The sequence below is a fragment of the Musca autumnalis genome, unplaced genomic scaffold (assembly GCF_047663935.1).
Source record: "Musca autumnalis isolate F117 unplaced genomic scaffold, ASM4766393v1 scaffold_1, whole genome shotgun sequence".
In the NCBI taxonomy this organism is placed as follows: domain Eukaryota; kingdom Metazoa; phylum Arthropoda; class Insecta; order Diptera; family Muscidae; genus Musca; species Musca autumnalis.
Genome location: NW_027411644.1, coordinates 305,224,708 through 305,246,740, shown reverse-complemented (window position 1 = coordinate 305,246,740; position 22,033 = coordinate 305,224,708). Strand labels below are relative to the sequence as shown.

Below are 22,033 nucleotides of genomic sequence, written 5' to 3'. Positions count from 1 at the left end.
TCTGATTTTTTACGCGATTTTGAACTAGTGGACAAGAAATGTTTGTGGAATTAACAAGGACACACAGCCATCTTCCTTCTATATACAACGTTTAGTTCATTAATCTGTTTCCTTTTTCTAAAAATGTTTGTGTTTTCAAAAAATTTTTCAATTTTGAATTATGTCATAATTAATTTTTGCGATAAATTCTCTCATTTGTCAGGGATGGGACGTACTTATTCGTCGTTCAGAGAGTATTTCTAATCGAACAACGTAGAAAAATCGTCGTTCGTTCATAGAATTTTGTGTGGGGAAATAAGTAATTTTTTCGTAGTTATGGGTCGAACAAGGAATAGAGAACGAACGACGTACCATGGAAACGGGCTATTATGAGAACTACCGAAATACGTCGAGCGTATACTTTTTGTAATTTTAAAAAAATTAACTTTGACAGAACGTTATTGTTTGTATGTGTGTGTTTTGTATTTTAAAAACAAAAGCCGAACAAAACGTGAAATACAATTCATTGCAAAGGAAAATTATTTGTTTTACGAATGAAAACATTTAAGTAAGTTTCAGTCGCGGATTTTGTGTTTTAAATTGGTCTGTTCCTTTACTTTTGAAAATGGTAAAACCGGCAAAAGTAGCAAAAGTTGTAAACTGCTCACATATGAATTGTATGGTGTCAGAAGTAAAGGAACGCTTTTCGAGTAAAAAGTGGCAAAACTTGAAGATTCTTGCACGTAAAGGAACAGAGCTAATGTGATTTTGGACTCAACGTATTTGGGTAATACGTCGCGCTGAGACATTTGAAACCCAGTAGGTTTTTTAAATCCGGTTATATATAAACGTACTATAAGTGTGTTTATGACCTCTAGATAAGATTGTATGGCAGATGAGAACAAAATTTAAACATTTGCAAGTAAAATCTTTAAAAAAAACTACCATTGCGGGCCAGAGGATGGCTACGTCGTGCTTAATACATACCTTAAATAACTATCCGTCTTATAACTTGCGTAGCTTATTCTAATAGGTTCCTTTTTATATAAGGAGTTTTGTAAACAGGATAAAATATTTTTATTAGATATAATTTTGCTCGTTTCCGAATAGCAATTGAGAGTATACTATTTCTATTTTCTATTACTATTTCGTCCGCAATCGAAAATGAAACTGAAATTGGAGCAAATGAATAATGCTATTTTAATGATTCCTCGGTAAGAATAAGTATTTATGTACTTAAGATTAATTATGTTAAATCTGCTCATTAATAAATCAAAGAATTGGAGAAAAATATGCTGCTGCACACCAACAATGAATATGCAATAAAGTAATGTGGCATTTTTTCTTTTCTTAATTTAATTTTTGCCAAAAATGCTTTCAATAAATAAAACACTAGACTGAGTGTTTAACTGATGGCCCCTGTTGCCAAAGTTTTGGCGAATTAATCCCATATAGTTCGAATCGTTTTCAATTCCGTAATTTCATTTCGATAGTTCTTGTTTTATGCTAAGTTTACATTTACGAAATCCACTCGATTTCAACTGTCAATTCCATAGCTCAAACGTGTAACCTATGGATTTGACAGTGGAAATCGAGTGGATTTCGTAAATGTAAAGCAAACATTAGCTTCTTCAGATTTCGATCGGTTTAGTGAATTCCGAAAATCTCATTATTTAGCAAGGCCTACAGAAGGTCGGCCATTCGGAGTACTGTTAACAATTTTTGACAACAAACATAATAGATTTTACATTATTGTGATTTTAGTTTCATTGTATTTGAAATCACAATAATGTTTTTGACATCAAACATAATAGCTGTGTTACAGAACTAAAAAGTTTTTACAATTTTTACGACTTTTACACATTTTACTCGAAAAAGCGTTCCCGTACACAAAAAAGTTGTAAAATGTTCACTTCTCTTTAAACAAAAATGGCGCTGAATGACGCTCTCTTTAAAAACTTTTTACACGACAAATTTGGGCGAGTAAAAAAATAGTAAAGCTGAAAACAGATACAACGTTTGATTAAAGTTTTGCGTTGGGCGTCGAGAAAAAAACAACAACAACAGGGCGACGACGATACCAAAGTCCAGCGTTTATCTGTTTGTCGGCATATATTTCAAATGAATTTGAATTTTTCGGCATCATGCCCAACAGTGTAAAAACGGCCAAAACGACACAAAACTTTACCCAAACGTTGTATGTGTTTCCAGCTTTACATGGTTGCCGGCGTCTAATTGGCTGATATGCCGACTTTGACATTGGTTCCAGTTTTTTGACGTATTTTCGATTTTTCCGTTCCCGAACTATTTCAAAAAAAATTGTGTGTGAAAACAAATTTTTTGCAGTTCTCTCTTTTGCGAGTTTTACCATTAAAAAGTACGGGAACGAAGCTAATAATCAGCTGGGCTTATTGGCCGACCTTATAGCTCTGTTCCTTTACGTGCAAGAATCTTTAAGTTTTACCACTTTTTACTCGAAAAGCGTTCCTTTACTTCTGACACCATACAATTCATATGAGAGCAGTTCACAACTTTTGCTACTTTTGCCGGTTTTACCACTTTCAAAAGTAGGCCATATGTAGGCCTTGTTATTTAGTATAAATGTGGCAACATTAGAGGAATCAAAAGAAACAAAACAAAAACATATGATAATAGGTCTGTTCGATAACCTAAACGTTTGTAAAAATTTGTACAAACTTTTACAAAATGCTGCTGCAAGAACTTGCAAATACTTTTTACTTGCGAAGTTATCGAACAGACCTAATGACATGTTTTGCATTGTACTGTAGAGTAAACGAACAACATCCAGTAACAATTTGTAAAAATTTTGAGTAAACGAACGCAAATAATTCCACTTGCGAAACCAAAAGTGGTTTCATTCCTAAAAAATGTTAGTTTTTTGAAGAAGCTCAATACGGGATCAATTCCACTTTCGATGGGAATTCGTTTCTGTGACATGCCTGATAGAGTAATTTCACGGCCGTATAGCAAAATGTTGTATACGGCAATGTGGCGAACATAATAAATATATCATACCTATAAAGCTTTCGACAATTTCAATGCCACATGCTTGCCCTTAAGGTCTTTGGTGATTTTAAAGTTTACCTCACTGAGTGGCGTTAAGGCCTGGGTACATAAGCTGCCTCGACTGCTTGCCTTGCTTTCCTGCTTCATTTCTGAGATAATAAAAATAAAAGAATAAAGAAGGCCGAGCAAATTTCGAACTAGGTTGCCCTTTTCTTTTTTATTGTTTTATCAGAAGCAAGCAAGGCAAGCAGGCGAGGTAGCTTATGTATACAGGACTTAACTACTTCAAATTTTTTAGTTTTGAAGTTAATGTTATTCTCCATAATCGTATTAATTTTGCAGGAATACCAAACTCAGACATGGCTTGGAACACCATTTTTGTACCTTATTGCTGGCTGTCGAAGACGCCTTCATTGTCGACCACCTATTAGGTTGTATGTGTCGATCTATTTTTCGTGGATCTTCTCTAGAAATTGGTGTAATGTGAAGATTTGGCCTATCGAAGATTTCCCAGGTCTAAAACCGCATTGGTATGACCTGATTATTCCATTGACCACAAGTTTTAGCCGTTCACACAATACAGCCGACAGTACTCACCCATACGTTTGGTGTTTTACACTCTGGTAAATTTGTCGGACTTCATTATGACTCCTGAGCATCTCGAATTCCTCATGCTTAAGTTTTCCCGCTTTTTTTTCTTTCTCCTGAAATACACTTCTCCTCGTCTTCCGAAAATTTTCCTTGGCGCTTCGTGTTGCTACTGACTTCAGGGTTGCCCTGTATTCTTCTCTTTATTAGCCTTACAACACACTTGATCGTACCATGGATTTTTAGGTACATATTGGTTTTTGGTACCCAAGTATGGATTTTGTGGGAGTTCAAAGACAGTAGGCTATTCTTTGTCATTGCTCTCTCCCATCATTGGGACAAGGGGTTCCGTCTGGATATCTGCTGTTGTTGCAGCTTCTTGACAGTCAGCTTTCATCCTGTGCTAGATCACACTTTTGACGCATTAAGACCAGTGCCTATCTTGGCAGCTGAATCTCGCGTTACACTTCTTCAGCAGAAGGAAACTATTTTGAAAAATGACAACGCACCCCAGCTATCCGACATGCAAAAACGACCTTGACAATCCAATTGAACTAAGGGAATTAAATAGTGCTCAAAGAAAGGCAAAACCTAATAAAGCTTCTGGAGAAGACCGTATACCACACGAGTTCCCTACATATGGCCCGAAACAACTATTACGGGAAATCATTAAATCTTGCAACAGATGAGCTCTGTTCCTTTACGTGAAAGAATCTTCAAGTTTTACCACTTTTTACGTGAAAAACGTTCCTTTGCTTCAGACACCATACAATTCATATGGGAGCAGTTTACAACTTTTACTACTTTTGCCGGTTTTACTATTTTCAAAAGTAAAGGAACAGACCAAATGTATAACCATCGTCAAGTATTATTAGGTCTGTCTGGTTATCCTGAAATTTGTAACAATTTGTACCAATTGTTGCTGGAAGTCGTCTGTTAACACAAAAAGTCAGCAAGTCTTCTTCTTCCTGAAAACAATCAATCATCTGTCAAACATGGTGGAATTGGCATAAGAAAACATATGTGAGAAGAAGAATCAATCATCTGTTTTTAATTATTTGGTGATTTATGTTTGTGAAAATTGAAAACAATTTTATTGTGGAAATGGCAAGCCTAATTGTATTGTTTTTTTGTAGAACAAAGTTGCAAAGTATAAAAATTCCTTTTTTGGGTCATTTTCTTTTTATTTTTAATAAAATACAGCATTTTTGCTTCCTTTATTGGCGGACAAATTGTTCTGTTTTGGCAAGTCAGCTGATTACTTGCTGGTTTTTGCAGGGAATGTGTCTGTTTACTTTCTACAGTTTTCTTGCAAACGAGAATAAAAACTTCTTACTCTCTGAGAAAGTTCTTGCTGGATAAATCTTGTTGGGAAAGTTATCTGACAGACCTATTATTTACCAAATATTCAAAAAAGAATGTGCCACACAAACCCAAAATTATCGCGGGATATCGTTTATGAATAGCTTACCAAATATTATGATGGCATAATGACAGAAAGTTCGTCCACATGGGTAGAAAAGCATAAGAAGAGAGGCTTTCGTCATGTTTCAAGAAGATCTATAGCCTCAAAACATCTCAAACCCCGGGCGAACTGACAACATAGCCATATCATTTGAAGGCCCGACTACTGTAATCTCCATCCCATATTTTATCAGCTTTCTGCAGACGATTTGTAGTGTATCCCCTCCGCCCTAAGTTCGGAGAGGAATACTGCCAACATCACAACTGAAAATGTGATCGCAACTGGCAACAAAAATTCTGAAGCACCTTGGACCTAATGGTGGACTTATCTTGCTGCTACGTTCAATGTATGCTTAGCTCTTTTGAAATGCCCGACCTGCGGAAAGTTGTTTCTGTCCCCAAACATGGGATGCCGGAGCACTTTCGAAGTTCTCATCGACCTATAACACTCCGATCATCGGTTGTCTATGTGCAAGAGGCGATATTATTACCATAAATCACTGAACATTTTTAACTTGCCGACCACTAACATAACTTCCAAGCTGAAAGTAGTAATGCCACTCAGTGAGGTAAACTTTAAAATCACCTAAAGGCCTGTGTACATAAGCTGCCTCTCCTGCTTACCTTGCTTGCTTCTGATAAAAGAATAAAAAAGAAAAGGGCAACCCAGTTCGAAATTTGCTCAACATTCTTTATTCTTTTATTTTTATTATGTCAGAAATGAAGCAGAAAAGCAAGGCAACCAGGACACTCCTTGCTTATTTTTTGCCGGGGAAGGGGGGAGGTCTGTGTGCCCTTTAGAATAATTGTGTGATTTACCGTGTCGAAAGCTTTCGACAAATTCAATGCCACATGCATTTTGTAATTGTACGTTTGCCTGGCATCTTGCTTAAAGGCCTCGACACATAAGCCGCTCGGTTTTCTTGCTTAATTCATTTCTGGTAAAGTGTCTAAAAAAATCCACCGTGAAATAACTTATTTTTTGAGTGGCTAGCCACACTCGTACATTTTTTTGAGAGTGGCAAGCAACACTTGCATTTATTCTTTAGAGTAGGGTTGCAAAAAACCACGTATGTGACTGTAGTGGTAAGAGTACCAAATTTACTCTTCGATTGAGCACAAAATTTAAACATGTTATTTTTAACAGATTTTCTTTATTTGTTTGATATGGTCATATTAAATAAGTCATTTTAAATAACAAAGCAATAAATCAAGAGAATAAAAAACAAACGAAATGAATTTTACGCTAGAGTACTGTTTTGTGCATCCCTATTTTAGAGTAACAAAGCCGCCATACACTTGTTTTTTAGCATGTGGCTCATGAATGTCAAAATCAGCTACTTATGCATTTCTCTGATTAAAATGCTAATAATTTTGGTAATTACCGATGTTTCTCGGTAAGTTAGCGACAAATAAAAAGCAGTCGTAAAGTTGTACCGATATCAAGAGTGTTATCAACTTTTATTTGAACTTTTCATTCATAATTTTGCGTTTTAATGTTAACGATTTTTGTCGGTAAATGAAAAAATGAGTTAGAGAATCGCACTACAGGACATTAAAATATCAAAAAACTGCAAATATTAGGAATCGCATTTGATAACCTCCACCTTTTCGGCGAACACGCCAAGAATACGCCCATAAGGCTATGCTTCCCCAATATGTTTGCGTCATTTGTTGGAACAAAAATAGCACGTCGAGCATTAAAATACAAATATTCAAATTTCTCTACATAAGCAAAAGTCAACATTGACAAACAATTTTGATTCGGAATTACTTAAGAAAAGAACAAACAAAGGCATCGTTTCGAGAGTTTTTAACCAATGCTATTTTATATGTAAAAATATTCTATATTATATAATAAATATTTATAAATATATATTTGCAATTTCAACAAAACATTGCACATGTTTAGAAAATATGCAGCGTCATCTACTCGTATACGTATGCACTTCTGAATATTGTTAATTCTTTTGTTTTTTTCTTCATAATGCTGTGCGTTTGTTTCTTTAGCGTTGTTTTTGGAACAAAACAGCGAAGTTTGTAATACTTCAAGACTCACATCTGAGAAGAGTAATATAGAATTTGTTTACTTGTTACATAGAAGGTGGGGCCAATTGAAGTAGAATTGGTGCAAACATACCTATGCGTATGATGTCCTTTCATTTTCTAAAGTAAAGGAACAGACCAATTGGCAGTGTCCCTCTCCTACCTTAGACGCGAGAAGCTCTATGCTCCACTATGCTCAAACGCTGCTCTAAAGTAAATTTGGCCCATTAATGTTTCGACAAAAGTGTGATCTAAAACCGGATGTCGACAAGCTGCAACAACAGCAGATAACAGCCTACTCCGCACCCTTGCCCCGATAATGTGGAAAGGCAATGACAAATAATAAATAGCCAAATGTCTTTAAACGGAAGCAAAACCTATACTTGGACACAAAAAATACCACGAAACACACGTGTTTGGCCGCATACTCACCACCAAAGCACAAACAACTTTTTTTACCCTCCCGTCTTCGCTTTTGCGTCTTCTATTACATCATACACACAGATCTTTGTTATAAAACAGCATTCCGCAGCCGCGAGAGTGATATAAAAAATATGTTCTAACATAAAAAATATGTTGGTACCCAAACAAATAAAATTGAGATATGGTTCAAACATTTTCAACGAAAAGTGCAAACAAATGTTGTTCTATGCCCTGATTTTTGACCTCTATCAGATATACCCTTAATGAATTTTCATATTCATTTTTTAGAATATAACTTCAAAAACTAGAAATTTCCATCCAAATTGCCTATAAAGGGACACTAATTACGATTATGGCAAAATAACGCCATCATTCTTTCTGTCGGAATCAATGACAAACCTACTAAAAACTCTATCAATGTCCGTGTTTAGACCAATGTCGTGCTTTGATATTGTTAAAGTTACGAAGTTTTTCGGCAATTCACACACACACGACCCGAACGCAACGAAAGGGCACACAAATGTTTTGATTTTTTTTGTTTTGCAGCATGCGTGCATACAACGTTACTAACACACTTGGTCTGTTCCAGTACTGCAAGAATCTACTAATTTTTACTATTTTTTTCGATAACATAAAGCAAAAAATGTTATCGTAGTAAAAAATAGTAGCTTCTTGCAGGTTCTGGAACAGAGCAACTGTCAAAAGTTGCAAATATTGAGAATTTTGTGTGCCCTCTTCTTGGTCGGCTATGGTTTAGACACACAAATTTCTCGGGAAAGTAAATTCAGTTTTTAGACAATAGGGGGTAGGAAAGAGTATTGAGGAGCTCTTTCCTCTCCGCTCTCTCGGAGAGAAATTTGTGTGTCTAAACACAGACAATATGGTAGTTATTAATCAATTATTGTTATGCATCATTTTAAATACTCAATTTTAATATTCCCATAGTCCATATTTACATTAGGCAAGTTTCCTTGCGGCAATTGTCAGTTTTATGGAGAGAGAGGTGAGGCATATGAGCTGTGTTCCTTTACTTACCTGAGGTTACCATTTTTAACCTGCAAAGCGTTCCTTAACCCCGAAAAGTGGCAAAACTGGAAGCAATTTGTAAGACAGTGAGAGTGGAGAGAGAGCGAAAATGGCTTTCTCTTCTACCACAGGCTACCAGCAAAATTTCTGCAGGTAAAAAATGGCAGAACTGATTTTTCGACTTTTGTTTGACGATTATTTCACAATAAAAAAGAAGATGGACGAAAAACAGAAGAAAAAGTCGAACGCTGACAAAACTAAATTAAAAACTGCGAAATAAAAGACGAAAATTGTTTTTTTATGTTTCTTTTTGCCAGATCTCCCATTTTTCCGTTCCTTCACTTTTCTGGTAAAAAATGTTCATGAGAGAGCAATTTTGACACTTTTCTCTTTTACCACCCTTACCATTAAAAAAGTAAAGGAACAAAGCTATGGTAACCCTTTGCCTCTCAACACCCTCTCACAAACAAACTGACAATTGTCGCAAGGAAAATTGCCTAATGTAAATATGGACATATTTTTTCCGGTAAAATTTTAGTGAATATTTTTGTATGCCATCTTACCCCCCGTTTACACATTCAAGCGACAGTTCGAAAAATACCAATATACCCACACATATTCACTGCCGCACCAACTATCAACCTCACTGCCGATCAATTGGACCAAAAAATATCCTCGACATGCATTTTTTAAACAAATTGGAGATGAAAAGACTAGTCTTCAAAGGACAGTAAATATCCTCTAACTTAATATAATATATGTACCGTTTGCTAATATGTTTTCCAAAGATTTATAGCCCATTTAGATATGACTTCATTAGCCGGATTTAGCACAGGTTTTATTTGCTAAATCCAGCCAAAAGCTACCAGATTTACCATACAAAAATAAATCCTCCTATTGAGTGGATTTGTTTTAAATCTGGCATAAATCCTCGTATACAACTCTGTTTTTGCAACATGTTGCTAGAAAATACAAAAAGTTGCAAGCTGGCACAAGAAACAAGCTAGATGCATCGGTGAATTGCTTCACTAAGAATAATTTAAAATGTAAAAATTTTTAAACAAGGCGGACAAATTAAATTTGTTTTGATGTACAAATTTGATTTTAATCAACCAAGACTAAAATGTATCATGTCTAAACGATAAAATAATTCGTTTATTTATTTTATTTGCTCTTTAGTTAGCATTAGTAGCATAATGTGCTAACATTTTCAGTATTCAACAATAAATTTGTAATTTGACGAATGTTTTTTGAGACGAATTCAATTTACAAAAAATTATTTTGACGTTTCAAATTCGATCAGATGTGATGATGCATCTACCTTGGTAATTGTGCTATGAACAAAAATCAGCTGACTGCCATTTAAATCCTCCAAAATATATATCTAAATGCAATGAGATTTGTACTGGATTTATTAAATCCATCCGAGGATTTATGGCTAGTCTAAATGAGCTATAAATGACCCATTATAGCCTTCTTTTATAATACGTAATGATTAAAAAATTGTGTTCCGAACTTAATGTTATATTTCTATGATGTGGAACAAATTTGCCCAGAGTCTAGTTATTTTTTTTTTCGACACAGACTCCGTCTCCAGTTCCAGCAAAATTGCTCGACACCGATACCCTGATTCTTATTTACTTCGATTCTATTATACCGTACAGTGCAGACGTTTCGTAGTTCAGTACACGTGAATATAACAGCCTGTTTCTGCATGTCGAAAGAAGAATGTGTGCGAAAGAAGCACGTCCAAACTCTTGTGTGTTTTTCAAATTTGTTTTTTGTTTTGAAGCAAAAGCAAAGGTAAAATAATTTCGAAAACTAAAGTTCGGGCGTGTTTCATTCGCACACATTCTTCTTTCGACATACAGAAAATGGCTGTAAATTCATGAATGGATTTCAAATTTACTGTGCCACTTGTGGCTTGGTTTTGTAAAATATATTAGAATTAAAGCAAAAATATATATATATATATATATAAATTCATTGACGGAAAAGTGAATTTGAATGTAAAAACTTATTAATATTTAATTATTATTATTAATATTTAATTATTCTGCAAAGTGCTAATATTTGTTTTCAAACAATCGAAGCCAAAGCGTAGATTGCTGTGGTATGCAAATACATATATCAGTCGTCATTCGACTTCCTTATGTTTTTATAATTTTTTTTAAAACATTTGACAAATCCGTTATTCGAATCTCCATATAATATACATATATATATATAATACATAAGCTGAAATACTAAGAGCTTGTTTACACTATCTCTCAATGTCATATGTGCTGAAATTTCCATCGTTATACAGTCGCTAATGTGTGCAATATTGGGGCTTTTCCTTAGTCCCGGTCCACACTAGAGGGATTTCATTGAAAAATTTGCATGAAATTTTGCGTCTCTAGATCGAATTCCATAGTAGAGTAAAATCATAAAATTTGCTGTAGTGGGGAATTCGATTTAAGAACGCCTAATTTCATGAAATTTTTTAATGAAATTCACGCTAGTGTGGACCGGGACTTACGCCATTTACTTTTTGTATCCACACCAGCAAAAATGCAGTGAAATTACGACTCCACATTACCTGGGTGGGTAGATATGGAATGTTTTTCTTTTGTGTCATATGACATTGATAGCTAGTGTAAACTGACTCTAAGTAAGTAACTCTAATGCTAAGTTTACATTTACGAAATCCACTCGATTTCATCTGTCAATTCCATACCTCAAACGTCAAATTAAATCTCATTTGAAATCCATTGGATTTCATTTGACGTTTAACCTATGGGTTTGACAGATGAAATCGAGTGGATTTCGTAAATGTAAACATAGCATAATTCTTATTTACTTCGGTTCTAGTATACCCTAAAGTACAGACGTTTCCTAATTCAGTAAACGTGAATACAAATTCATGACACAGATTTCAAATTTACCGTGCCACCAATGGTTTGGTTAGGCAAAATAATTTAGAATGAAACCAAACAATTCATTGAACGAAAAGTTAATTTGTAATTAAAAAAAAAAATAACGTACTTATTAATATTTTATTATTCTGCAAAGGGCTAATATTTGTTTTCAAAAAATCGAAGCCAAAGCGCAGATTGCTGTCGTATGCAAATATATCAGTCGTCATTCAAAGGGGGATTTTCTATTTGATATTATTTCGACTTTCTTACGTTTTTATACATTTTTTTAAAACACTTGATCGTTCCGCTTGTGGTTGTTTAGTTCACTAGGCATATTAGACGTTAATGGCTACAACAACATCGATTTTGGTAAGATACATTTATCTTGTTCTAAAATACCAGGATATCCTAAAATCTCAACAATGTTGCGGTATCGTGTATTCCAGCACGTTACATTTTTTAAGCACGTACTTCATTTGAAGATTCATAATTATTCAATTTTTCAATACTAAACATTAAATAATATTAATGTTAGCTTTGTTTCTTTACTTTTTTAATGGTAAAATAGGTAAAAGAGAAAACTGTCAAAATTGCTCTTTCATGACCAGTTTTACAAGAAAAGTGAAGGAACGATTCTCTAACTTATTTTTAAGTTACCGACAAAAATCGGTGAATTTAAAATGCTTACAATTTCGGTAATTAACGAAAAATTTCGGTAAGTTAACAACCAAACTAAAGATGTTGATAAATCCTACCGATAGCAACAGGGTTGTCAACTTTAATTGATACTTTTCATTCATAATTTTGCGTTTCAATTGCTCTGTTCCAGAACCTGCAAGAAACTACTATTTTTTTACTACAATAACATTTTAACCTTTATGTTCCCTCCATATCATTGCTACGATTCGTTTTCGGATGTTTTGCGAGAGTTTTGCGGATATTTTGTTCGAGAACGACACACGAAAACGAATCAAAAACGATTCACTGGTCGCTCAGTTTGCGGCAGTAAAACTTTCGTTGTCGAAGTATCGATAGTAATATTATTTTCGAATCCAAAACAATACGGGAACATATAATTTATCGATACTTTAACGATTCAATTTAGATATCGCTAGAAGCTCTTTAATGTTATTATTATCGATGTTTTTTGGTGTTTCATTTGCCATCCGTTTCCAATAATAAAACTGGTATTTTAGGTAAATTTTAAGACATATTTTTATTGAGTTAGTTAATAGGAAAGTTTGTTGCAAAAACAAAAAAATAATATAATTCAATGTAAGAAATGCAAAACAAACAGAAAACATAACAATTTTTTCAAATTATTAAACAGCGGGAGAAACTAAGACTGTGTATATTTAGGAAAATGTATTGCAAAAACAAAAAATAATATAATTCAATGTAAGAAATGCAGAACAGACAGAAAACATAACAATTAATTCAAAGTATTAAATAGCGGGAGAAACTAAGACTATGTATATTTAAATTTCTTCATTTTCTTTTTGTGATTCATCGAACTTTTGCTTTTTCATTTGGCATTTCACGGCTTTTACAACTCTGTCATGAGCATATTCAAAATGCTTTTGTGATATCCTATCAAAATCGGAATCATCCAAGGGAAATTGTTGCTTAAATGCACCTTTAAAACGAGAGAAAAGATATGTGTTTTAAATTATTATTTCAAATAGACTTAATATAAATATATTTACTCCGAATTGCGGTCGTTATAACTGACCCTGTTATGCAATCTTTAGTTGCTGTTCCACGCCAAGAAAACTTTTCGGCCAGCCGCCAATACAGGTTTTGTTCCATGTACATTTATTAATATGGGCCACGCCTGTTTAAGTGAACTTTTAAACAGTGGCAGCCCATCGATATTTACATTAAGGGAGATATCTGAACAACCGTACTGACATTTACTCAAAAAATCTGTAAGCGCGTCTTTAATACCGTAGTGAACGTACTCGCCAGGGTCAACAATACGTTTTTCAAAATGATTTTAATTTCAAAAAATCAAATTTGACAACAATTCAAAAAAATGTTATTTCTTTGCCTACACTATCGAAAAAACCATTGCCTACTATTCGAAAATAATAGCACTTTCGAATTTTTGTGGTGAATATTCGAATAATATCCGCACTTGGCATGGAGGGTTATCGCATGGTAGAACAAAGAAGGTAAAGTAAATACTACAACAAATACAACTCAACAACAACCACAAAGGAATTTGTTTTTGTTTGTCACGTTATAGTATGTTTACATTTACGAAGTCCACTCGATTTCAACTGTCAATTCCCTTGCTTAAACGTCAAATGAAATCCAGTCGATTTCAGACGAGTTTTCATTTGACTTACACGCAAAGGAATTGACAGTTGAAATCGAGTGGATTTCGTAATGTAAACCAAGCATTACTGTCACCGGTACATGTAAACAAAACAAGGAAATGTCTATAAATTATTGGTGAACAATTATAAATTCGATGGGATGCTCGGTGCATCCAACAGACTGCCGCATCTAGTCTGTATATGAATTACTAAGATGAAGCAGTCGGTCTGCTTTAGTTGAGTGGTTGTAAGGCACTGATTTATTCAAAATATTTACAATTTACTTGCTACTTTACAAAATATTTCATAACCTAGGCAATCAATAATTCCTATCTCTAAACTCTTCATTGACCAAACCAAACAACCCGTTCATCAATGAAATTCTAGTGGAAGATTTATTTTTAATTATCAAATTTTCCATCGCCTCGACATGAACCGAAAGTATGTACAAACGTTATTTGTACATTCTCGCGGCCGGCTAAAAAAATAGTTTGTAGTTTAATTATCAGTATTGAGGTATGTACAAATACATGAAATTCAGAAATTAATGATTCGTTGTGGACTGTATCTAAGAAATTTATGTTTAAGAATTAAACATTCTGGGGCGGGCCTTAAAATGTTTACGGTGTGAGCAGACGTGTTCGCATCACGTCTTATGTCGTTAAATTTCTAGGAGTCTATTTCTCCAGTTATATCCGACTTCGATTACTTTTGTTTTTTTATAAGATGATTCGCAAACAATGTCCTAAATTTTTAACGTCTTTGTTCAAATTCTCCTCCTTTACTAGAAGAAATCAATTGAATATCTCTAGTGCTGCTTATCTAATGGATAGATCATTCCAAGTAAGAGTAGGGCGTCTTTATAATGTTTTGCCCAACAATTTAAAGGTATTCAATATATCACCGGCAACTTTCTCAATACATCTTATGCATCACTTAGAGTGATTAGATTTTCCATCGTTTGATGAACCTCAGATTGGAATGTTTTCTTTTTGTTTTAAATGATCTCATTTTTAAGTGTCAGTTAATCTTTATATGATTATAGCATATTATTTTCTATAGTTTATTAGGTTTTATTCTGCCTTTTTAAGTACTTTGAGTAGTGGGAATATAAATATTTGTATGAATTTTTTTTTTTTTTTTTCCTAATACCCCGTTTATATATAACCGGATTTAACAAACCGACTGGGTTTTAAATGTCAATTCCATTGCTTATATTTCAAATAAATCCTTATAAAGAAGGTTAACCCTGCAAAAAGTTCTAATATAAACAGCATATTATTTGCGTATTTTCGTAACTATAGGATTATTTCATATATATAAAGTTTCATATGCACACAGAGTAGTGATAACATATGTACATATATGCAATATAAGCTGTGTTCCAGAACTAAAAAGTTTTTACAATTTTTACGACTTTTACACATTTTACTCCAAAAACCGTTCCCGTACACAAAAAAGTTGTAAAATGTTCACTTCTCTTTAAACAAAAATGGAGCTGAATGGCGCTCTCTTTAAAAACTTTTTACACGACAAATTTGGGCGAGTAAAAAATAGTAACATGGTTGCCGGCGTCTGATTGGCTGATACGCCGACTTTGACATTTGTTCCAGTTTTTTTGACGTATTTTCCATTTTTCCGTTCCCGAACTATTTGAAAAAACTTGTATGTGACAACAAATTTTTTGCAGTTCTCTCTTTTACGAGTTTTACTATTAAAAAGTACGGGAACGAAGCTATAATGTAATATGCCATTTAGATATGACACCATTAGCCGGATTTAGCGCATTATCAGGTTTTTTGCTAAATCCAGCCAAAATCTACCAGATTTCCCATACAAAAATAAATCCTCCTATTGAGTGGATTTGTTTTAAATCTGGCGTAAATCCTCGTATACAACTCTGTTTTTTGCAACATGTTGCTAGAAAATACAAAAAGTTGCAAGTTGGCACAAGAAACAAGGTAGATGCATCGGTGAATTGCTACACTAAAAATAATTTAAAATGTAAAAATTTGTAAACAAGGCGGAAAAATTAAATTTGTTTTGATGTACAAAGTTGATTTTAATCAACCAAGACTGATATTTATGATGTCTAAACGATAAAATAATTCGTTTATTTATTTTAGATGGGCAAACTGCGATAAAATAATTCTTTATTTGCCCTTTAGTTAGCATTAGTAGCATAATGTGCTAATATTTTTAGTATTAAACAATACATTTGTAATTTTACGTATGGTTTTTGAGACGAATTCAATTTACAAAAAATTCTTTTGACGTTTCACATTTCACATTCGTTCAGATGGGCTGATGCATCTACCTTGGTAATTGTGCTATGAACAAAAATCAGCTGACTGCCATTTAAATCCTCCAAAATGTATATCTAAATGCAATGAGATTTGTACTGGATTTATTAAATCCAGTCGAGGATTTATGGCTAGTCTAAATGAGCTATAATTCATTTTAATTGGCCCGATGGCTTAGAATTATTGTAAAGTTGATTAATAAATAAATAAATATGTACGAATTTTTTAAAATATCAGAACAGAATGAGTTTGAAATTAAAATAAATTCGAGAATATAGTATAATTGTGACCAAAAATGTACCTCTGCATTTACGTGATGGCACCCGTCAATCGCTGCAACCATCTCTCCAAAGAATATCTGGTGTGTTTCCCTCCACCTTTATCGGTCAACCTCATTCTGCAGGCTACTGAATTTTTATGAAATAGTTTATTCCAAAGTTTAAGGCAGTAATCCTTCTCTGACTCGCTATTCATCTCGCGCCGTCGTTTCCATTTCTCAGCAGTATACACTCTGCCCTCTTTATGTATCGGCATCATCTCGTTTTCAGCATTAGATTCGTCTGTATTTCTTGTTCAAGGAAATGCTGGTTTCTCAGATATCTTTCTAGGCTTCGTAATGGAAGCGATTCAGCTGCTGATGATGGCGACTCACATTTTTCTTCGATGTTGCTTGAAATCGTTGGTGCATTGTCATCGGACGAAGCATCGATTTCAGCCATAATTTCCATATTAGCAATGATGCACAAAATAATATGTGTGACTGTAGTATTTGTATTTTTATCGACGCTAGAGTACTGCTTTGTTCATAGCTGATATTATGTGTGTTCGTTTACTCAAAATTTGTACAAATTGTTACTGGATGTTGTTCGTTTACTCTACAGTACAATGCAAAAGACCTTAGCCGATTACAAGAAGTTACAGAACTTGTACAAATTTGTACAAATTGTTGAGTAAACGAACACACCAATTAGTGTCATTGTCGTTGTTCGTATTACATTATATTGGTGTCTTGTTTGTAGTTCTCCATTATACCCCGGTTACACTATTGAAGGTTAACCCACTGGGTTTAATAGATCCAGTGGGTTAATCTTTGCTGGTTACACTTAGCTTTTCGAGGATATAAACTGTCAGCTGATGTTTGTTTACGTATACATACAAAATAACTAATAAAGTCGTGTTTAACACTTTTACAATTTCTCGCATGAGATATCGTCCCCTCTTTGCTCATATTGGTATATTTTACACACAGGGATACATTTTTGTACCAAGGTATCAAGCCGCGGTAGAACAAATACAAGGTAAAGTTAATACTACAACAAATACAACTCGAACAACAACCACAAAGGAATTTGTTTTTGTTTGTAACGTTACTGCCAGTTGTATTTGTAAACAAAACAAGGAAATGTCTATAAATTATTGGAATTTAAAAAACTAATAATTTTTCACATTTGGTTGAATATTTTGGAAAACATGAATGAAAATTCGTTACATTTTCAATTTTTATGGTTCCACATCATTCCACTAAATGCATAAATTCTCGCAGAAAGTAGAATTCTTGCAGAAAAGGAGAAGCTGTTTCAATGTTTTGTTTTAGAAGTCAATGAAGCACATGTTTATTAGGGCTTTAATTTTTTTAAATTTCCACAAAATACCTCACATATTAACAAACGTTGTATCGCCTCTACAAGCGGTGATTTACTGCGCGGCTTATCGTTTGAACTTGGAGGAGGTTACATATCATTGATATGAAGAAGGGAAATGGTTTTTTTCCGAATGATATATTTTTTTTCTCAAAAAATATATGTCCCTAATGTACATCGGAATAGAAATGAATGTATAAAATGTCATATGAAATTTGACACTAACACTACAACCCAGTTCAGTCAGTTGGGTATTGCTGCTACCTTTTCTTGTTCTACCATGGTATCAAGCGTACTTTTTGTTAAAAAAGTGTCTAATGTAAAAAAATAAATAATTTTATGATTTTCAAATAACTTTAGATTTGCTAACTCCATAAAATCTCATGCGACCAATCGTAAACGTGTAAAACACGACAAACTCTGTTGCAAAAACAGTTGCAAATTGTGGTACTTTTTGAGTAGAGTTGGATTTTTTTGCACAAATACCGAATACAACACTGTATTTTTGGTGGATTTGTGCCGGATTTAAAATAAACCCAGTCGTGAGAGGATTTAATTTTTGTATGACAAATCTGGTCAGATTTGACCAGATTAAGCAATAAATCCTCATAAAGTGGGTTAACCCGGCAAAAAACTGTAGTGTAACCGCACTATTACTGAAATCTGTTTCTTCGAATGTGATGTTGGTGTTCTTGGAGGAATTATCTTCTTGTTTCTGCTCACTTGTTTCTGCTGCTGCTGATTCATGTTGCCGATGATAACTATTCAGATGATTGTGGCGACTATTTGAAGGTGACTGGTGCTGTTGGATTGATACTCACAGTGTTGTGATGATTGCTGTCCCATGGTTTGTTTTAGATGTTGTTGCACTGTTGTTCGTAGAATTCAGATTCATATTGAATCTGGGTTTCTCGTTCTCTGATGAAATTTTTCGTATTTCGTTTGTTGACGACTCCTGCAATTTTTCTCCCACCACGCAAATGTCGGTGTTTAGTTCTTCAGATTGATTATTGCTCATGGATGATGTTTCAGCTGCTGGTGACCAGGAGTATCTTTGTTTCCTGCTGTTTCCATAACTAAACGATTTCGTTGTGTTTTCCTTCTATTTAATTGAAAAATCAAATTTAGGCCGATCGTATATCTTATTCTTCATTTCATACAATTTCTTTCTAATATTTCGCTGCTCAAGGACGATATTCATGTCCGCCCGCTCCCACTCTTCCTTTAAATGCAATCTTGGTATAGATGTCCTCGAGTCTCCACATCTGGTTATCCAACTTGTCGAATAATTCTCTTAGAAGGTATTCACTTTCCACGTATTCTCCTTTCGCTATTGTCCTCCTTATCTCTGACAACTGAAGATTAAATTCACCCTTCAGGCACCTCAATTCTACTGCTTGTGCCATAGCTTTCACTTCTTCGTTTGTAGGGGTTTTTCTTACTCTTAGTCTTCTCTCGTCGTACTCGTTAATCTTCTCCTCTTCGGTTTACGAATAATGCGAACGCATTTTTCGCGCCGCCGTTGTAAATTCGTAGAGTAATGCTCTTCTTATTACTGAGCACACTGCTGCTTTAAATTTTATGGGTGTTCTTTCAACTCCTTCTTCTCTCGGATATCGTTCTTCCTCTTGTCTGCTAGCCATTTCTGTTCTCTCTCTCTAGTTTTACCATTTTATGGGGTTAAGGAACGCTTTGCAGGTTAAAAATGGCAAGAAATGGTAACCTCAGGCAAGTAAAGGAACACAAATATTTTGTAAACTTTGTTGACACGATTCCACAAACTGACGTTTTGCACTTTATACTTCAATGTTTCATTCTGAACTATTTCTTTAAATCACACAGATTAATTTGTTTCACTTTTCAATGACAGTTGAAATCGAGTGGAGTTCGTAAATGTAAACCAAGCATGACAAAACCAGTCCTTGACTGCAAAATCCGTCAAAGGGATGTTTTTGTTATATTTTTTTTTCTTTGTTTTCAATTATATCTATGGTTTAATTTGTTTGAAACCATTTTTTTCATTTGACCACAAGCCCGCATACTTCTCATAATTAACCCTATATTCTGTTTATTTTACGCATTATGTACAATAACAAAAAAATCTTGTTTGTTTTTATTTACAAATATTTAAAACAATATCCCATATAACAAATGCTAACTTAAAATTGTCACCTATTTCTTAACTTTATTCTTATTAACAATAATAGCGTCTTTGATCTCATCTTTGGGCTGGTCTTTATCACCCCAACCCCAAATTGGATGGGTGCCATCACCGGTACGCAAGACACGACGTTTAATAATATCTGGCGATACCGTCTTCATGTCATAGGCCCAACCAATCTTGGCCATCAGTTCAATGACAGCTGCACTGATATTGTTGCGAGAACCACCCAATTCAGCTGCTTTATAATCCCAGGGGAAGACATGATGATAATTGTGATAACATTCACCAATGGTTATGCCAGATATGAGGTCATTTTCACCGGGATTGAAATTTCTACAAATTTGAAAAGATAAAACAAAAAATTCAAAACATTATATAGACACTTATTTCAAGGAATGGATAAACTATATCGTCTTACTTGTCATATGGTTTGTTGCCAAATAAATGACACACACTGTTGATGCACCAGGTACCATTCAAAATGAAAAACCAACGGAAAGCGGTACAGACATACCATGCATTATCCATGGTCTCACCCCAGCAGATCATTGGAAACAGTGTGGGAAAAATAAATGTAAGAGTATACATCAAGACACCATAATGTCTAAAATGGTAGGAAATTATTTTGTTTTTAACAATTTAATTTAATAAAATTATTTTTTCTTCTCTTAGACTTACTTCAATTGGAACATAACAACCGGATCAGCTTTCAAATCAGACACATCAACAGTTTTACCCTTTATGCTAACATCGGGATGTTTCCTAACCAACAACCATCCAACGTGTGAGAAGAAGAAGCCACGCATAGCATTGTGAGGATCAGCATCGGTCTCAGAGAATTTATGATGTACACGATGATCACGGGCCCATATATAAATGGGATTTTGAAAAGACATTGTATTGAAGATCATTAGCATAATACGCAATGGCAGCTTAGCTTTATATGCACGATGTGCCCACAGACGATGAGCACCAACGGTAATACCAAAACCTCCCAAATACATCATGGTAAGGGCTGTGGAAGAAAAAAAAAAATAAGAAACACATTTTTTGGGTAAGTAAATAACAAAATTTTCTTTCTGTATGCAAAGTTCATATTCGTACATGCCTCAAAAATGCATAAAATCTTTATTAATTCCATATTTTATATACAAATAGGTAACAATTGATGGGAATTGCAATAACTAACAAAGATTTAAAAATAAAAGAACAAATTGTTAATTTATTCCGTCATTTAGGTATAGATCGCACCTTTATGGTTGGCAAAATTCGTATTCGTACACCTAGAAGCACTATATATTTGTGGTATTTAAGGGTTTTTCAAGCAAAATTCCACTCAAGGCCGGCGTGAAACAAGGCTGTCCATTGCATTGAAATCATGCTGATTCTGAGCAAGAATAAGAGAGGAATAACTTGGAATTCCCACCAGCATCTGGAAGACCTCGATTACGCAAACTATAGCTTCGTTCCAGTACTTTTTTAATGGTAAAATGTGCAAAAGAGAAAACTGTCAAAAATTAGTTCAACGCACACATTTTTCCAAAATGTACGGGTACGGAAAAATGGCAGAAACGTCAAAAAATCTGGAACAAATGTCAAAGTCGGCGTATCAGCTAATCAGAAGGCGGCAAACATGTTGCACATTTTTGCTCGCTCAAATTTATCGTCTAAAAAGTTTCTAAACAGAAACCTATTCCGCGCCATTTTTTTTCAAAGAGAGGTGATCAATTTGCAACTTTTTTGGTGTACGGGAACGCGTTTCGGGCAAAAATGTGCAAAATTTGTTAAATGTGTAAAAAGTTTTTAGTTCTGGAACGAAGCTTACATGACTTGGTGAAACTTGTGAAAATGGTTGGACTCGAAATTAGTGAAGAAAAAACATACGCAATGCGTATAAACAACATAACCGACAACGACCTTAATATCAGCAATCACCCAATTTTTCCACTAACAATTTCTGGTACCTGGGAAGTATAATGTTAATAGACAAAAGCGTGGAAGTAGACATTATAAATAGACTCCACACAGCGAATCAGCATTCGGCAGCCTCAATAAAAATGGAGAGCAAATAAAAATGGAAGTGAAACATGGCTAATGTCTAAAACTATATCCCAAAGTCTACAAACGTTTATTAACAAGTGCCTACGAATAA

At 34.3% G+C, this 22,033-nt stretch overlaps 1 protein-coding gene and 1 long non-coding RNA gene across 2 annotated transcripts; one reads left to right on the top strand and one right to left on the bottom strand.

The window, feature by feature from the left end:
• Nucleotides 1–11,678: 11,678 nt before the first annotated feature.
• LOC141389866 (uncharacterized) lies at nt 11,679–21,095 on the top strand. The gene is made up of 3 exons (XR_012409192.1): nt 11,679–11,822; nt 19,925–20,493; nt 20,554–21,095. It is a non-coding gene; the product is annotated as an uncharacterized lncRNA (long non-coding RNA).
• Nucleotides 19,877–20,888, bottom strand: LOC141389865 (acyl-CoA Delta-9 desaturase-like). The gene is made up of 3 exons (XM_073962045.1): nt 20,560–20,888; nt 20,300–20,485; nt 19,877–20,214 (listed from the first exon to the last, which is right to left on the bottom strand). Exons 1-3 carry the CDS (start codon nt 20,886–20,888, stop codon nt 19,890–19,892), a joined length of 840 nt encoding a protein of 279 aa, XP_073818146.1. The 3' UTR covers nt 19,877–19,889.
• Nucleotides 21,096–22,033: the final 938 nt, after the last annotated feature.

Coding starts and splice junctions, on each gene's coding strand:
- LOC141389865 (XM_073962045.1), bottom strand. CDS start 20,888: ATGATGTATTTGGGAGGTTTTGGTATTACCGTTGGTGCTCATCGTCTG. Junction 20,486..20,559: donor GTTGTTATGTTCCAATTGAA/GTAAGTCTAAGA, acceptor CTACCATTTTAG/ACATTATGGTGTCTTGATGT. Junction 20,215..20,299: donor GGCAACAAACCATATGACAA/GTAAGACGATAT, acceptor TCAAATTTGTAG/AAATTTCAATCCCGGTGAAA.